Source organism: Equus przewalskii, chromosome 27 (genome assembly GCF_037783145.1).
Source record: "Equus przewalskii isolate Varuska chromosome 27, EquPr2, whole genome shotgun sequence".
NCBI classification, from domain to species: domain Eukaryota; kingdom Metazoa; phylum Chordata; class Mammalia; order Perissodactyla; family Equidae; genus Equus; species Equus przewalskii.
Window position 1 is genome coordinate 40596065 of NC_091857.1, and position 14236 is coordinate 40610300.

Below are 14236 nucleotides of genomic sequence, written 5' to 3' on the forward strand. Positions count from 1 at the left end.
CTAGGGCGCGTGAAGGAGCCAGGACCTCGTCCCTGCTGCTTCACGATGGTTGGACTAGCGGGTTTTTTGGAGAATGATTCTTCTCCTGATTTAGAAATGTTTTTCGAGTTTCAATTTCTCTTACATTGATAATGGAGAAAGTTTCGAGGCTGCACAGGCTCTGACAGCCCTGTGGTCTCCACGAGGTTTCTCAGTGAATGGCTGGGAGGTGCTCTGCAACCGTTGGGAGACGATGCCCCCCTGAAACTTTCCGGGAGCCCCTGGCTGTCTGGGCTGAGCGGAGGGGGTATTTAAGGGACCTCTCCTGTGCCCAGAGCTCGTCTCTGCTGCCAACTGAGCTCAAAGACTCCCTGAGGGAAGCGTTGGCGCCTGGCAGCTGGTCAGTCCTGACCCCTCACCCCAGGCCTCCCCAGGCCTTCGTCTCCCCCTGAAACGGGTGATGGCGGGGACCACAGAGTTGCCCTGGGGCCAAGAGGAGACACTCTGAGTTGAGACTTGTGTCTTCCAGGAGTGGCGCGTCAGGCATCCGGGCTCCTAGACCCGGAGGGAGGAAAATCCGAGACGATTCAGTCAGCATAAACCAGACCTCCCGGGGTGGGGTAGAATGAGTGGAGCGCTGCTTGCTGTTCTCTCGCTGGCTGCATGTTGGTCTGACTTGTGCTAATTATTCTGTCTCTCCCGCAGGGTGAAGCCGGCCCCCCAGGACCTAAGGTACAGACAGGTTGCCTGGGTCTGTGCTCTTCCAGATGGGATCCACCGCTGGGTGGAAGCGCCCTTGGGAGGGGGCCGGGCAGGGTGGGTGCTGGCGGCCGAGGGAGCCAGCTCTCCTGGGCCTGATGGTGGGGTCAGGCCTGCAGCCCCGGCTCCGTCCGCCCCACCAGCGCTGGCGGCGGGCATCCCGTTTGTCCTGCATGGTCCCTTCCACTCGAGTCCTGGTCTGTGGATGAAATGAGACCAGATGTGCTTAGAAGCTGACGACCCCTTTGGAAACAAGCTCCCAGTGAAAACTTACACTATAAAGCGGCTCCCCAGGGGCTTTAGGAGGAGGGAGAAGGATGCCAGACATTGGGGTGCTGCCGGGGGCCCCAGAGGGGGTCCTTCATGCTGTCACACAAGAGTTGGTCCTAGGAGGCCATCCCAGGGCTGGGCCTCACTGCTGGGTCTGTGCCAGCCCCCCCACAGCCAGCCCCGGGGTCCCTTTGGAGAATCCAGCTCCCCAGGGCCACACCTGCTGAGCACTAACCAGAAGCTTCCCCAGCAAGTGACAGGGGCGTCACTGACAGAAGCTGGTGGCGCAGCTCCAGGCTCGGGGTCCACTAGGAAAACGCCGTGGGGAGAAAGGGAGGGAGAGGCGACGATGGATGAGACGGTCAGGAGGGGCCTCGAGGAAGAGACGAGGTGCAGAGTAGAAACGTGTGTGTGTAAACATATGCACACACTCGTGTAGGTACAGTCTTCGGGGATCAGCCAGGAATCCTACTTGATGAGGTTTAAAACGAGGGAGAGGAGACAGCGGGAACAAAATCAGGCATTAGAGACGAGACCAGGTTCCGGCCCGTGGAAGCGAGTGATCACGTTTATGGTCCAGATCCCAAACGCCAGCATTAGATCTTGAGATACGAAGATGAGTCAGGCTTAGAAGAAGCTTGAGTAACTTCAGTAAGAATTCCAGACCCCTCCAACCCAGTTAAAAACTGAGTAGCAAATTGAAGAAAAAAAAAGAGACTAGAGAGAGGTTTCAGAGAACCAACTGTCTTGTAGGAACCTTAACTTGTTAAAGATCAGAAATTAGGTGAGATGTTAAACACGATAACAGGATGGAAGGCTGGGATCCCGACCAAGATTCTGGTCAAACTCGCCCTCGGGCGAAGCGGATGTTAGATGTCTGTTAGATAAAAACAGGTGGAAGTGGAGCCAAGAGGTAACAGAGACGCTCCCTCGGGGAGGTGGCAATGGAAGATGGGGCGCCTGCAGAGGACGGGTGTGGGGGCAGCGAAGGGACTCCCACTGGAGGGGCCGAGGAGGGCATGGCACTGGCTGTGGGGTCCAAGTGGAGAGAGGTTCCAGGAGGCCCCGGGAGGAGAGACTGTGGTGGGCGCTGCCCGGGCCGTGGGATGGTGGCACTCCGTCCAGATGGACTTGCTGTTGGAACAGTGCAGCGGGTCCCGTTCCTGCCCTCCCTACCGGCCAGTGGCCTCAGCACCCCCCACAGCCTGGCAGAAAACCGGTCCTTTACAGACCAGGAGCCTGAGGCTCAGGGAGGTTAGGTGGCCTCGAAGGGGTGGGGCTGGGCCGATGGGTAGGTGGACCCTGGCCTCAGGGCTGTCCCTGCGTGGAGCTGAGCCCTCTGCAGAGGGCCTGCCTGCCGCACGTCCCTGTGTCCCCTCCTCCCACACACTGGGCTGGGCCCTGGGGACCCTCGAACTCTGAGCGGCCAGGCTGTCTGGGCTGCGTGTCACAGACGCTCGTGGGACTAGAGCCCCATGTCGCACGCCTCCCGGCCCTCCCGCTCCTCCCTGAGGCCTTGGTGCCCACTCTGACCCCACCCTCTGGTGGTAACAGGGTCCTGGCAGCCCCCGACTCATTCTCGGCCCTCCTGTCTCCTCCCCTCTTGCTCTCCATCCCTTCGTCGGGAAGCCTGGGCCCCGTGTGCTCTCCGTGCACAGTGTGCCCCAAACCACCAGCACTGAGCTCCCCTGGAACGTGTGTCAGGCGCCTGCATCTGTGGTTCTCGCTCAGTTGTTTTCTTTTAAGTGGATGAAATCGTTTCTTAAAGTCGGATGGAAAGCGGGTGCTGTGGGGTTTGCGTGCCTCCTGGAATGTAGGGTCTTTGGCTTTTCAGATCTGTAAGAAGCATCGTAGGGAAATGTGGGCGCACTGGGGTTTAGCCAACACCCTGGTGGCCGAGAGTGGTGACATCCCCTCTCCCCGCTGTGCAGGGAAACAAGGGAGACCCCGGCCCCATTGGCGCTCCTGGCGAGAACGGCTTGGCAGGACCCCCCGGACCAGCTGGGCCGCCGGGGCCTCCAGGGCCCCCCGGGCTCCCGGGGCCCCCGGGACCAGGACTCGCCGCAGGGTTTGTGAGTACCGACTGCTCCTGGCCCCCAGAAAGCCCACAGCTCCCTCGGGGCACCCCACCCTGATTGGCACTTCCGAGCAGCAGCCAGACCGGCGTCCTCCCTCCACCTGGGCTTGTCCCTGGCCCCGTGGTGGAGTCTCTGGTCTCAGCCCTGAGGGGCTGTGCTGGCCCAGCAGGACAGGCTGGTTGGCTGCAGAGCGCACTGACCGCAGGGTATTTACGGCCGGCCGTGTCTCCTGACCGCGTCTCTTCCTGGACAGTGCCCCCTGGTGGAGCCAAGGGCACTGGGAGGGAGCAGCAGGCCCACATCTGCAAACGGTCACTGCTCAGGGATCATGTCCCGTGCGTGATGCTCAAAGGGGACAAACGGAAACTAAACAGCATTGTGTGGCCAGGCCCCCAGTGCAGCTCAGACCAGGTGTAAGGAACCTGAACCCAAGAGAGGCCAAGTGGGGGCCACCCCACCCCACAGGGCCCTGCAGGCAGCAGACCGTTCTTACTGAGGACGAAGCATGGTCGCTTCCAGGCGACCCCAGCCCTTGGAGTCCGCCCCGCTCAGTGTGGCCGGGTGTCCACCTCGGGCCAGTGGCCAGCCTCAGGGAGCGATCTCTTCCTTCAAGAAGAGACGCAGATCTGAGTGTCCCTCGTGGGTTCTCCTCCAGGATGACATGGAAGGCTCCGGGGGACCCTTCTGGTCGACAGCGCGAGGTGCTGACGGGCCACAGGTACTGCCCGCGAGCTGGGCCTGGTCAGGGGGGCGTCCCCGGGGCTGGCCCGAGTGGACCGGGCGCAGCCCTGCAGAGCCGGCAAGGCCGCCTGAGTCCAGGGCCCTGTCCATCCTGGGGGCCCCAGAGAATAGAATCGAGTCTTCAAAATGGCGCAGTGCCTCTGGTGGTCGAGATAAATGACGTGGGGCAGGATGGGCCCTGAAAGATGAGTCTTTTAGGGGAATATCAGTCGTTGAGTTCTCTCATAGCTCTAATTTTAGGAGGTAACAGACTTTTGCCGAGTAGAGTTCTGGCTAAATGACATGGGGCGTTCCTATGAGTCCCACCTGGCGTGCTGTGGACGTGTGCCCTGGTTGGGATGGGGGTCAGCTGAAGCCACTGGCGTCACGAAGTAACTGCGGCTTAGACGAGACAGACGTGAGGGGCACGTCCCTGGGCCAGGCAGCTGCCCCGCGTGGCCGTGGAGCCAGCGCTTCCTCCTTCAGGAGCCCCTGGGCCGTCACAGCCCCTGCCCGGGACACTTGGGGAAGACCTTCAACCAGTGTCCAGCTTGACCCCTGGGAGTCAGCCCGGCAGGAGTGCGCAGTGGGACAGATTCCTATTCTCAGCACCGTTAACGAGAATTTTCACTGGGCAGAAACCAACTCTGTAGTAAGCGAGGATGGGTCCCCCGTTTTAAGTTAGTGCCCTCCTTTCGTATATTTAAAGATCTTGGTTTGTGGCAGTGGCACTTGGCGTCAGGTGACATGTGAGCCAGAAGTGACAGAATTGTTGTCACCGTGATGTGAAGGAGGGGAGGACCCTGTGGGCGACAGCAGCGAGGTCAGGGGGCACGGGTCCTCTTTTTAGGGTTCTAGGCCCAAGTACACAGCTGCAGTGCCCCTTGACCTCTGGAGGGGTCGGCAGGCTGTTTCACGACCTTAGAGGTGATGGAGACTTCGGGGGTCACAGTGTGGCTAGACCAGCCAGGGCCCTGGGCAGCATCCTGTCTGCTCAGGTGCATGCATTTTCAGTTGAATAAAGTGCAGGTTTATTGGTGTTGTGCTGAAGGCGCCAGCTGGGGTGACTCCCGCTCAGGTGGTTCGAATGACGTCTCTGGGGCTCTAGGTGGTGCGAAGACAGGCCATCCTCTCGTGGGATTTCAGGGCTGTGCTGGCTCCTGTTGACAAACTCGAGGCTCTTCCCTTTTCAGTCAGAGCTTTGAGCATGGGGGAGGCTTGTTTTCTTTGGGGAGAGAGGTCCCCCGCGGGGCCAGCGCTGCACTAATGGGGCTTCTCCTTCTCTGCCCGCACAGGGACCGCCCGGCCTGCCTGGAGTCAAGGTCAGTGAGAGGGCCATCAGCCCAGGCTGCACCCTCCCTCCTAGCTGGGACTGACCGCTTCAGGGCCCGAGTTCCTCGAGGGGAGTTTGCAAAATGCAGGGAAGCCTAACGGGGAGCGGGCACCACTGCCCGGAGCCTGCGGGTCTTGGAGTGGCGCCCACCCGTCTTCTGAGGCTCCGGGAATCGTGACCCCTGGCTTCACGTGTCTGAAGTGTTTGCTGACTTGGGGGTACAAGGGCTTAGGGGGGACCCCCTACCCTCGGGGGCAGCCTCCCGCATCTTCCTGCCGCCTGGCTTTGCTCCCTGCCCCTGGAGGACACCAGCCCCCTGACCCCTGGTGGCAAGGGCGGGTGGGACCACCTCGGGTTCAAGGTGCGCAGGGTCCACGTAGGATCAGCTGCTGCCGTTGCACCTGCTTCTTTTGGAGTTTTGCTCTGATTTGCAAAAACTTTGAGACATTTCAAAAGGTTGAGTTTTTAGAAGGACCAACTTAGTAGATTTCTTAAGTTGTTAAAAATGAAGTCATCTCTGTGGAACAGCTTCTTGGAGTGAAATGATGGAAGGTGTGGGGCAATTTCCAGAAAAGTCCAGGCTGCGTACCGTTAGGATGAGACTGGCTCTCTGAGCGGGGGGACCCTTTCCTTCCCTCCTCCCAGAGGAGGGGTGGCCTTGTGGTGGGCTGGCCTGCACACTGCACTCACAGAGCCTCTTATCCACTTTAGGGGGATCCTGGACCAGCTGGGCCACCGGGCACTAAGGTAAGGACCTTTCCTTAGGGTCAGGAAATGGGTGGTCTTGACCAGCCTTGGTCTGAGGGGCAGGGGGTCCCCAGGCTGAGGCCAGAACCCTTGACTGGGCTGTGGCTCCCTCGGCCCCATCAGGACTGGGCTCATCCCTGAGGCCCAGCATGGCCTTGAGCTCGGAGGCCTGCCCGGGACCAAGCTCCGTTCCAGGCCAGCCCCCCTCCTCTGGTCCTTCCTGTGTCGTGTCGGCCCTGACTTTATTCCTCAGAATTTGACATGCTTGTTCCAAAGGGGACCCCCCAGAGCACCTCCCAGGACACCCACCTCCTCTGGGCACCCCCCAGGGCACCTGCCACCCCTAGCTCCCCTCCTGCAAGACACTCTCTCCCCTCAGCCATCCCCCTTCCCACAGGGCACCCACCCCCCAGTCCTCCTCCTGGCTCCATCGAGTAACTTGCAGGAGCCGCATAATTTGTCTGACTGCCCCCTGCCCCCGGCCCCTCCTCCCCTCCACAGCCCCCTAGGCACACACTTGTAATCAGGTTGAATTGCCCTCAGGGGTGTGAGCTAGTCACCGACGGAAACCCCAGCCTGGTCACCTCCCCGGGTGCTGTGGCTCGTGGCCGTGGGCTGACATGTGGTCCCCTCCTTGTGTCCGTTGCAGGGAGAAGTCGGAGCAGATGGAGGTCCCGGGTTCCCCGGCCTCCCCGGCAGAGAGGGCGCGGCTGGAGCCCAGGTGAGTGACCGCCCTGGGCCCGGGGCTGTTTGGGGTGGCACCCCCAAAGGAGCTGTGCCTGGGTGAGGGCTGGCACCTCAGTGTGGTCTCCGGGGGTCTCTGGCCCAGTTCTCTGTACCCCAAGGGGCCCGGAGACCCCGGCTCTGTGGGACGTGAGTGGAGGTCCCAGCTGTCTGAGGGGGTTTCCTACAGTTGCCCGGCTCCCCCCCCCAGCCCCCTGCCCCCCTCGGGCCCCATTTGGTTGGAGGAGGAGGAGGAGCTCTCCACGTCCTCGTCCAGAGCCGGTCTCTGTGGTGCCAGGTCTTAGGGGAGGAAGCTGGTGTTCTCTTTGTCATGACCATTTCCCTCCTGTCTCCACAGGGGCCAAAAGGAGAAAAAGGGACCCAGGGAGAGAAAGTGAGTGGGGGGATGGGCTGGGGCCACAGGCTGGGAGGCGGGCTGCCCTCCACCCCACGCCACCCACAAGGCCTTGGAGACTTGGGGCGGAGACCCTCAGGTCTGGGGCGGTCTCAGGGCTGGTGTGCAGGGCCCCCGGCTCGGAGCCTGCCCTGCCTGGGGCAGAAGCTCTCAGGGCCGCGGTCCTCAGCCCTGAGCATCTGCTCACTCCTGGGCTCCGGGATCCCCTTCCGAGTCCTGCGTGGGCTTGGGGGTCCCTGCCAGAGCCGCCATCACAGTGCACCCCCTGGAATCAATCCAAGTGCTGGACACTGGCTTCTCTTCCAGGGCGACCCAGGGAAGGACGGAGTGGGGCAGCCAGGCCTCCCTGGACCCCCTGGACCCCCAGGGCCTGTCGTCTACGTGTCGGAGCAGGACGTAAGGACACTGCATGGGTGGGCACGCACTCTGCCTGGACCCCCAGCACTGGTTCCGGCTGGTGCAGGCCCAGTCCTGATGGCCTTGGGCCACACTCTGACTCCAGTGGGACTGGGAGCCCACGGGTCAGGGCCGCGAGCCTTCCCCGTGTAGTGTGACTCCCACAGACACTGGGGTTTCTAGTCTGCTGGTTCATTCAGAACTAGAGACCGTGTCTCCTTCTGCTGAGACTTTTTCATTATTTAAAAGAGAAAAAGGATGCATGCTTGGGTGTCTAGAGAGAATCGGAAATTCTGTAGCAGAAACTGTGAGCAGAGAAGCCTCCCTCTCTGCTGAGTCTTATAGGCATCTCGGTCATCGAGCCGGGCTTTCCAGGTGCCCTCTCCCCTCTGGCCCTTTGCACACAGCACAGGGAGGTGGGGGACTGGTCCCCGGTCCCAGGGTCACCGGAAGCTTCTACGGTGCAGGAGCAGCTTCTCTTCTATCTGAGGAGCTTGAGGCAGGAGCCGGAAAGACAGTTGAAAGAAAAGTTTCCTTCACGTCTAGTTCCTGGTGTCGTGTTGCTGATCTTGTGATGGTGGCACACAAGTGGGGTTTTAATTGCAAATGTGGTTTTCCTTTCTTTTTCATGATTTTGTGTTTTTGCCGACTTACACATAGAGAGCAGTGGCCAGCGTGCCAGGACCCGAGGTAGGTGCCATCCTGTCGGGGAGCCGCGCGTGCCCGTTGCGTCCGCCTGAGCTGACGCTGTCCTCTCTCCCGCAGGGCCGCCCCGGGCTCGCTGGCTTTCCCGTAAGTCACCTTGTGGCCTCGCCCCTGCCCTGACCGGGAGCCCCAGGCAAGCCCGGCACTGGTGGCACCCGAGAGGCTGAGAGGCTCCTGGCACTGGAGCAGAAGCCCCCGGGGTCCGGGGTGGGGGTGGGGGTGGGGGTGGGGCAGGCCCTCCTCGGGCCATAACTGGTCAGGACCTCAGGGCGGGCGCTGTCCAGGCAGCCGTGCTGGGAGTGGGCATGCTCAGCCATCGCAGAGGTGGGGTCACTGCTATGGCCCCTCATTCCTGCCTGTCTCCCCGCAGGGACCAGCCGGGCCGAAGGGAGACCTGGGCTCCAAAGGCCAGCAGGGCCTCCCAGGACCCAAGGTGAGGGGTTCAGGCACCGTCTACAGGAACAGCCCCCTCTGTGACACTGAGGGGCAGTCCTGGTTCACCCAGGTGACCCCTCCGGGCTGGGGGGGACCTGGGTGCCCCCACGGCTGACCTGCAGATGTCCCATGTGGGGAGCTGTGACCTGGAGCGTGTGATGGATTCCAACGTGGGCTCTCCTTGTGGTCACTTCTCTGGAGGCTCTGGGCTGAGACCCCCGATCACAGAGCCCCTGAGAGGGGGCCCCCTCACCCCATGCCGGGGGCTCCCATTGGAGCCCTGAGGTGGGGCCTCGCCATGGTGGGTGCAAGGCCCCACTCCTCCTACTCTTCCAGGGCGAGAAGGGTGAGCCGGGTGCAGTCTTTGGCCCCGATGGCGGAGTGCTGACCGCCTCCCAGAAAGGAGCCAAGGTGAGGCGGTCCCTTGGGCCTTGTTTCTCGTCCCTCCTGTGGGCAGGGGGTCATGGGGGCAGCACAGAGCGTTTGTCTTCCTGAGAGGGGGTGGCTCCTGACCCCATGTAAGAGACTGTCTCTAGCAGGGTTCTGGAACCTTCCCTGTCTGTTCCCCTCTCGCAGCCGCACTGGGAGGGTCCTCAAGGTCCCCTGGAGCCCACATGGCCCCTGGTCGGCCTCTGCCACTGAGGGCACTCGGGGACCATGGCTGTGGGCTCCCAGGCTTTGCCCAGTGGGAGCAGCCTGGCCCTGTGCTGTCCAGGTGTCTCTGGCCTCTTCTGGGGGCACCACTGCTGGGGTTGGGGTCTTGACCTCCCTCCTCAGGAGGGAGCCGAGTGTGGCTGAGGTCAGCTGTGGGCCTCTTGAGGGTCTCCCCTCCCGGCAAGTGGCCCCCCCAGACAGCCCCTGGGGAGTGTCCTGGGGAGGAGCTGGGCCTGGGTCGGGTGGCCGTTGGGGGCAGGCCTGCAGGGGGTCCCCAGCTTCCCAGGATTGTTTGGGGATGGGCCGTGAGTCCCTGGATCCCCAGGCCCAGAGAGCTCTCTGCTTGTACTGCCCGGCGTCACATGTGAGGTGGGGCCCTGTAGTGACCCCGGCCAGGGTACTGCACGGGCAGGGCCCCCAAGCTTCCGGGCCCCCAGGGTGCACCCTGTCCATGCACCCCTGGGACACAGGTCCCAATCCTAGCCTTCTCTCCCCTGGTGTTGTCAGAGCCTCAGGCGTTCCCTGGGGCCTCCAGATGGGCAGTGAGACCCGTCTAAGGGTTGCCCAGTGGGGGTGACCTGATGTGCCTTCTGGTTTTCTGTTCAGGGTGAGCCCGGCTTCCGAGGACCCCCGGTGAGTATGCCCCCACTTTCCCACAGGGAACACACGTGTACTGCCGTCTGAAAGGTCACACAAGGCTACCCGAGGCACCTGTCAGCGCCTGGTGCTGAGCGGGCACGGGCGGCCCGAGTTGACCTCCCAGCTGCACCTTTAAAGCGCAGGCAGGTGCTGGGCCGGGGCCCACAGTGGGACCAGGCTCTGCTCACCGAGATGGGGCTCCTCCCCTCTGCAGGGGCCATACGGACGGCCTGGGCACAAGGGAGAGATTGGCTTCCCCGGACGGCCGGTAAGGACAGGGGTCTTGTGCGGTGTGTGTGGGCAGCGGGCTCAGAGCCACGGGGCCCAGTAGGGATGGATGGCCACTCCTCCACTGTCCTCCCAGGGGCCAGCCCTGCCTGAGCACAGAGCTCTCCAGGACGTGGGCAAGGGATTCCTGGGCCCTGCTCACAGGCCCCTCGACCCCAAGGGGCAGACACCCCAAGGAGGCCCTGGGTTGGGGCAGGAGCTGCAGGGCCAGACCCCCAGGGCCCAAGGGCTGGGGCGTGTGAGGCTGGGGTTGGGGACTGAGGCACCAGCCGAGGCCGAAGTGCTGGCCAACTGTCCCCACCACTGTGCTCTGTGCCAGGGTCGCCCCGGGATGAACGGCTTGAAAGGGGAGAAAGGGGAGCCAGGAGACGCCAGCGTCAGGTTTGGTATGAAGGTGAGTGTCTTTCGAGGGGCCCCGGAATGTCCTCAGGGCCCTGGAATGGCACAGCTGGAATGTCCTCAGGGCCTGCACTTCATCTGTGGGAGCTGCTTCTGAGTGGCACTGGGGTGTGACCACTTCGTGCTGGTCCTCTGACACACAGCACCCCCCCACACACACAGGTGCACAGTGCACACACGCACATGTGCAAACGCACACACGTGCACACACACACACATACAACCCAGGCCCCGGACGGAAGCCCAGCATGCTGTTCTCGGAAGGGCGTCCAGGCCGGCGTGGGTTTGGGCCGGCCCCCTCCCTGCCTCGGGGGTCCTTGTCTTTCGACACCACTTTATAACTTTCGGTAACTACCGTCTTTGGAGCCATGGGTTGTGTTTCAGTCACGTCAGCAGGGTGGGGCATTTTTAATCGTCTGCCTGAGACAGCTGCCGTCCAGACAGCACTTGCCCCTGACTCAGCCGACCAGGCGCCCAGTGACCTGCACGCCATGGGTGTCCTCCTGGATGTGTGAGTCGGATGTGGGTCAGGGCCCCGGCCCCCGCCCGGCCCTCCCTGACCGATCCCTCCTGCTCCGCGAGCCCAGCCTTTGGGGACACGTGGTCCTGAGGCCATCTCCTCTTCTGGTTTGTTCCTCGCTGCTGGTTCCTCCTCGAGGCTTTGTTGCTTCTTCTGGACTGAGACTGGCTCTCAGCATGTGAAAGATCAAGAGCCAGGGGCAGCATCTGGCCGAGTCCTGAAGGGGCGCTGGAACAGCAGGTCACGCTCGTCAGAAGGAAGACGGGCTCCGGAGGTTCAAGGCGGGTGTGAGGTGGCTGCGTGCACACGCCCCTCGTTGCTGCCTCTAAGGGGCCTGGGCTCCGTGCCCTCCTGCCCCTCTGTGGACCCGAGCTCCCAGCTCCGGTCCTACCTCCAGCCTCTCCCTCCTCGGCCACAGTGAGACAGTGGCCTGGGGAGTGACCACAGGGCGGCGGGTGGGTGGCGAAGGTGCCCAGTCCCGCAGAGTGATGCATGGCAGGAGAGAAGCACAGCTTGCCGTCCTGCCTTGTCCCGACGGTGCCTTCGAACCCCAGCCCCCGCCTGTGCTCAGTGGGCTCTCACTTTCAGCCTGAGTACTTCTGATGCCACCTGCTCTCTTTCCGAGAGTCAGTAGATACACGCAGGTTCATTCACGCACGCAGCCTAAAGCTGGCCGCGGCCTCCTGGGGCGCCCTTTCACCTGGAAATACACAGCTGAACTTGGAAGGGTCTCCAGTTCACGGCCATGCGGGTGGCGTGTCCACCTTCACATACAGTCCAGACGCCCTTGCTCATCTCCCAGGAACATTCTGAGCATGACTATCCTGGAAGCAGGAGGGGACAGCTCTGTCCTCAGGGACCCGGGACCACAGAGCCAACTGGGCACTTCCTCGGTTATGCTGTCAGACGCATTCAGTTTTCTGGTTTTATTGTGATTTTTAGAGATGCTCCTCCCAAGTCTGCCACCCTGGCTGGTGTCGATGGCCCAGCTGTGAACATGACTGACCAGAACTTTCTGTCCTCCCCATGCAGGGTCTGCCTGGCCCCCCGGGGCCCCCAGGGCCCCCAGGCCTTCCTGGGACTCCTGTCTACGACACGAACGTGAGTCACCCATCACTTGCTGTACCATCGCCTCCCTACCCTCCTCCCTACACTGCTCCTCGGAGGAGCTGCCGCCTTCCCATCCCCACCACTGAGCCCCACGTAGCGGCTGACCCCCAGGTGGAGGCTGACCTCCAGGGAGGGGCTGACCCCTAGGCAGAGGCTGACCCCTAGGGAAGAGTTAATCCCCAGGGAAGGGCTGACCCCCCAGGGAGGGGCTGACCCCTAGGTGGAGGCTGACCCTGAGGGAAGGGCTGACCCCAGGGAGGGGCTGACCCTCATGGAGGAGCTGATCCCCAGGGAGAGGCAGCCTGAACCATGGCCTCTATGTCCCTGGGGTGGGTGTTTCTGGGAAGGGTGGGTGTTTCTGGGAGGGATTGGTGGGGGACCTGGCCTGCCTGTCTGTGGGCTGCACCTGGTGGGCAGTTGATTAGAAGACACGCTGTCTGGCTGTAAGGCTGGGGGAAGTAAGGCTGGGGGAAGGGAGGGCTCTATGATCTGAGAGTCTGAGCCCAGAGCTCCCAGCCCTGTGGTCCTGGGGGGCAGACACCCCCATTTCACGATGCTCAGGGACATGGCATGACTCACAAGGGGCCGGTCTCATCAGGACAACGGCTCCATACACCAAACCCCGTGTTCTCTCCCTGCCCTTATCTGCACCCCTGTCTGGGAGCGGGTTCCCCATGTGACCTTGCAGACAGGGTCTGGGGCCTCAGGGCTCAGAGACCCCTGGGTGGGTGGTGGCCTTGGCTCTAGAGCATCTCCCTCAGCAGCCAGCTCTGGCCTATATTTGCAGGCGTTTTTGGAGTCTGGCCGCCCTGGACCTCCAGGATTGCCAGGTGATGGTCCTCGGGGAGGGTGGGTCCCTTCCTCTCTGGCCTCGGCTTGGAGCTGGGGCGGGGGCCCCTCACAGGGCTGCGGGGTTCTGCAGGACTTCGAGCTCCCCACTAACCCTGGGCTCCTCCATCCCCGAGGCAGCATGAATTCCCCGTGGCCCACGCCCCCCAGTCCCGATTGATCATGGTCCCCTCTGCTGAGCCTCCTGGTTCCTCCAGGCAGGACCTTCCAGGCAGCCTAACCGTGGATGGGAGTAGACACTGAATGGCCACCCACTTGCCATCCGAAATTCAGATCTGGCTTTCCTACCCACGGAAGCGCCTGGTCTGCCCACAGGAGCGACGTGGCCTCTGGGAACTGACCGCTGGGCAGGGTGGGACCTCCGAGCGCTTCTGCCGGCCGCAAGCTCTTGCTCTGATGGCCCCCAAGTCCATGTGATGTCCCCTTCCCTGACCTAGGCCCGCCTTAGTGTACACAGTGCTCACCAGGGTCGGGGGCATGTGCAGGTGGGAGGGAATGTCCTCGAGGTCGAGGTCACACATTTGACACTGGGCACTTGGCTCTTTGTCCCTCCAGGGCACCAGGGACCTTCTGGACCGAAGGGTGACAAAGGAGAAGTGGGTCCCCCTGGACCACCCGGTGAGTGCTCTAGGCAGCTCTGGGCTGATGGGGCCAGGGCACCAAGCGTGGTGGGTGGGTCCTCCATGCTCGCTGTGTGTCTGGTCATCCATCCTGCCCTCCCGGAGAAAGGAAGCCCCTTCCAGGCTCAGGGGGCCCTGACAGGGCCTGTGGTGCTGGGTGTTGATTCGGGGCCACCTGGTCGGCCCCACAGCCTCGGGGCCAGGGCGAGGGACTGCAAGGACAGGTGGCTGGAGGAAGCAGGGCCAAGGTGATGTCCAGGCAGGATGTCCCATCACCCCGCCCACTGAGGATTGGGGCTGGGCCCCAAGAGCTGAGGCGCCTCCTCACTGCCAGCTGGCTGAGAGCCGGGGCCTCCAGGAGTCGGGGGCTGCTGCCCAGAGCGAGGGCAGGTCAGAGCCAGGTGGCGGTGGAAGCACACCTTGCTGACGGGACGAGCTCCCTGAGGCCCGGGATTTAACAAGGACCAGGAAGGAGCGCCCAGACTCGGGCTTAGCTGTGATAGTGACGTTCAAAAGTGAACAATGGTGGAGATGTCAGCAGAGAGCTGGACCCGGAGAAAGGAGTTGGGTTTAATTCTGGGGCTGAAAGCCACGGCG

General features: G+C 62.5%; 1 protein-coding gene across 8 annotated transcripts in view; it reads left to right on the top strand.

Moving 5' to 3' along the window:
* The window catches only part of COL18A1 (collagen type XVIII alpha 1 chain), a 110707-nt gene that overhangs the window by 86765 nt on the left and 9706 nt on the right, over positions 1-14236 (top strand). For all 8 annotated transcript variants that reach the window (XM_070597947.1, XM_070597946.1, XM_070597948.1 and 5 more), the window contains 18 exons: positions 685-711; positions 2940-3080; positions 3742-3804; positions 5102-5128; positions 5851-5886; positions 6536-6607; positions 6968-7003; positions 7331-7420; positions 8081-8110; positions 8186-8212; positions 8496-8558; positions 8897-8971; positions 9821-9847; positions 10068-10121; positions 10461-10535; positions 12093-12161; positions 12958-13000; positions 13575-13637. In XM_070597947.1, coding sequence (XP_070454048.1) covers positions 685-711; positions 2940-3080; positions 3742-3804; positions 5102-5128; positions 5851-5886; positions 6536-6607; positions 6968-7003; positions 7331-7420; positions 8081-8110; positions 8186-8212; positions 8496-8558; positions 8897-8971; positions 9821-9847; positions 10068-10121; positions 10461-10535; positions 12093-12161; positions 12958-13000; positions 13575-13637 — 1018 coding nt within the window. The remainder of the gene's footprint in view (positions 1-684; positions 712-2939; positions 3081-3741; positions 3805-5101; positions 5129-5850; positions 5887-6535; positions 6608-6967; positions 7004-7330; positions 7421-8080; positions 8111-8185; positions 8213-8495; positions 8559-8896; positions 8972-9820; positions 9848-10067; positions 10122-10460; positions 10536-12092; positions 12162-12957; positions 13001-13574; positions 13638-14236) is intronic.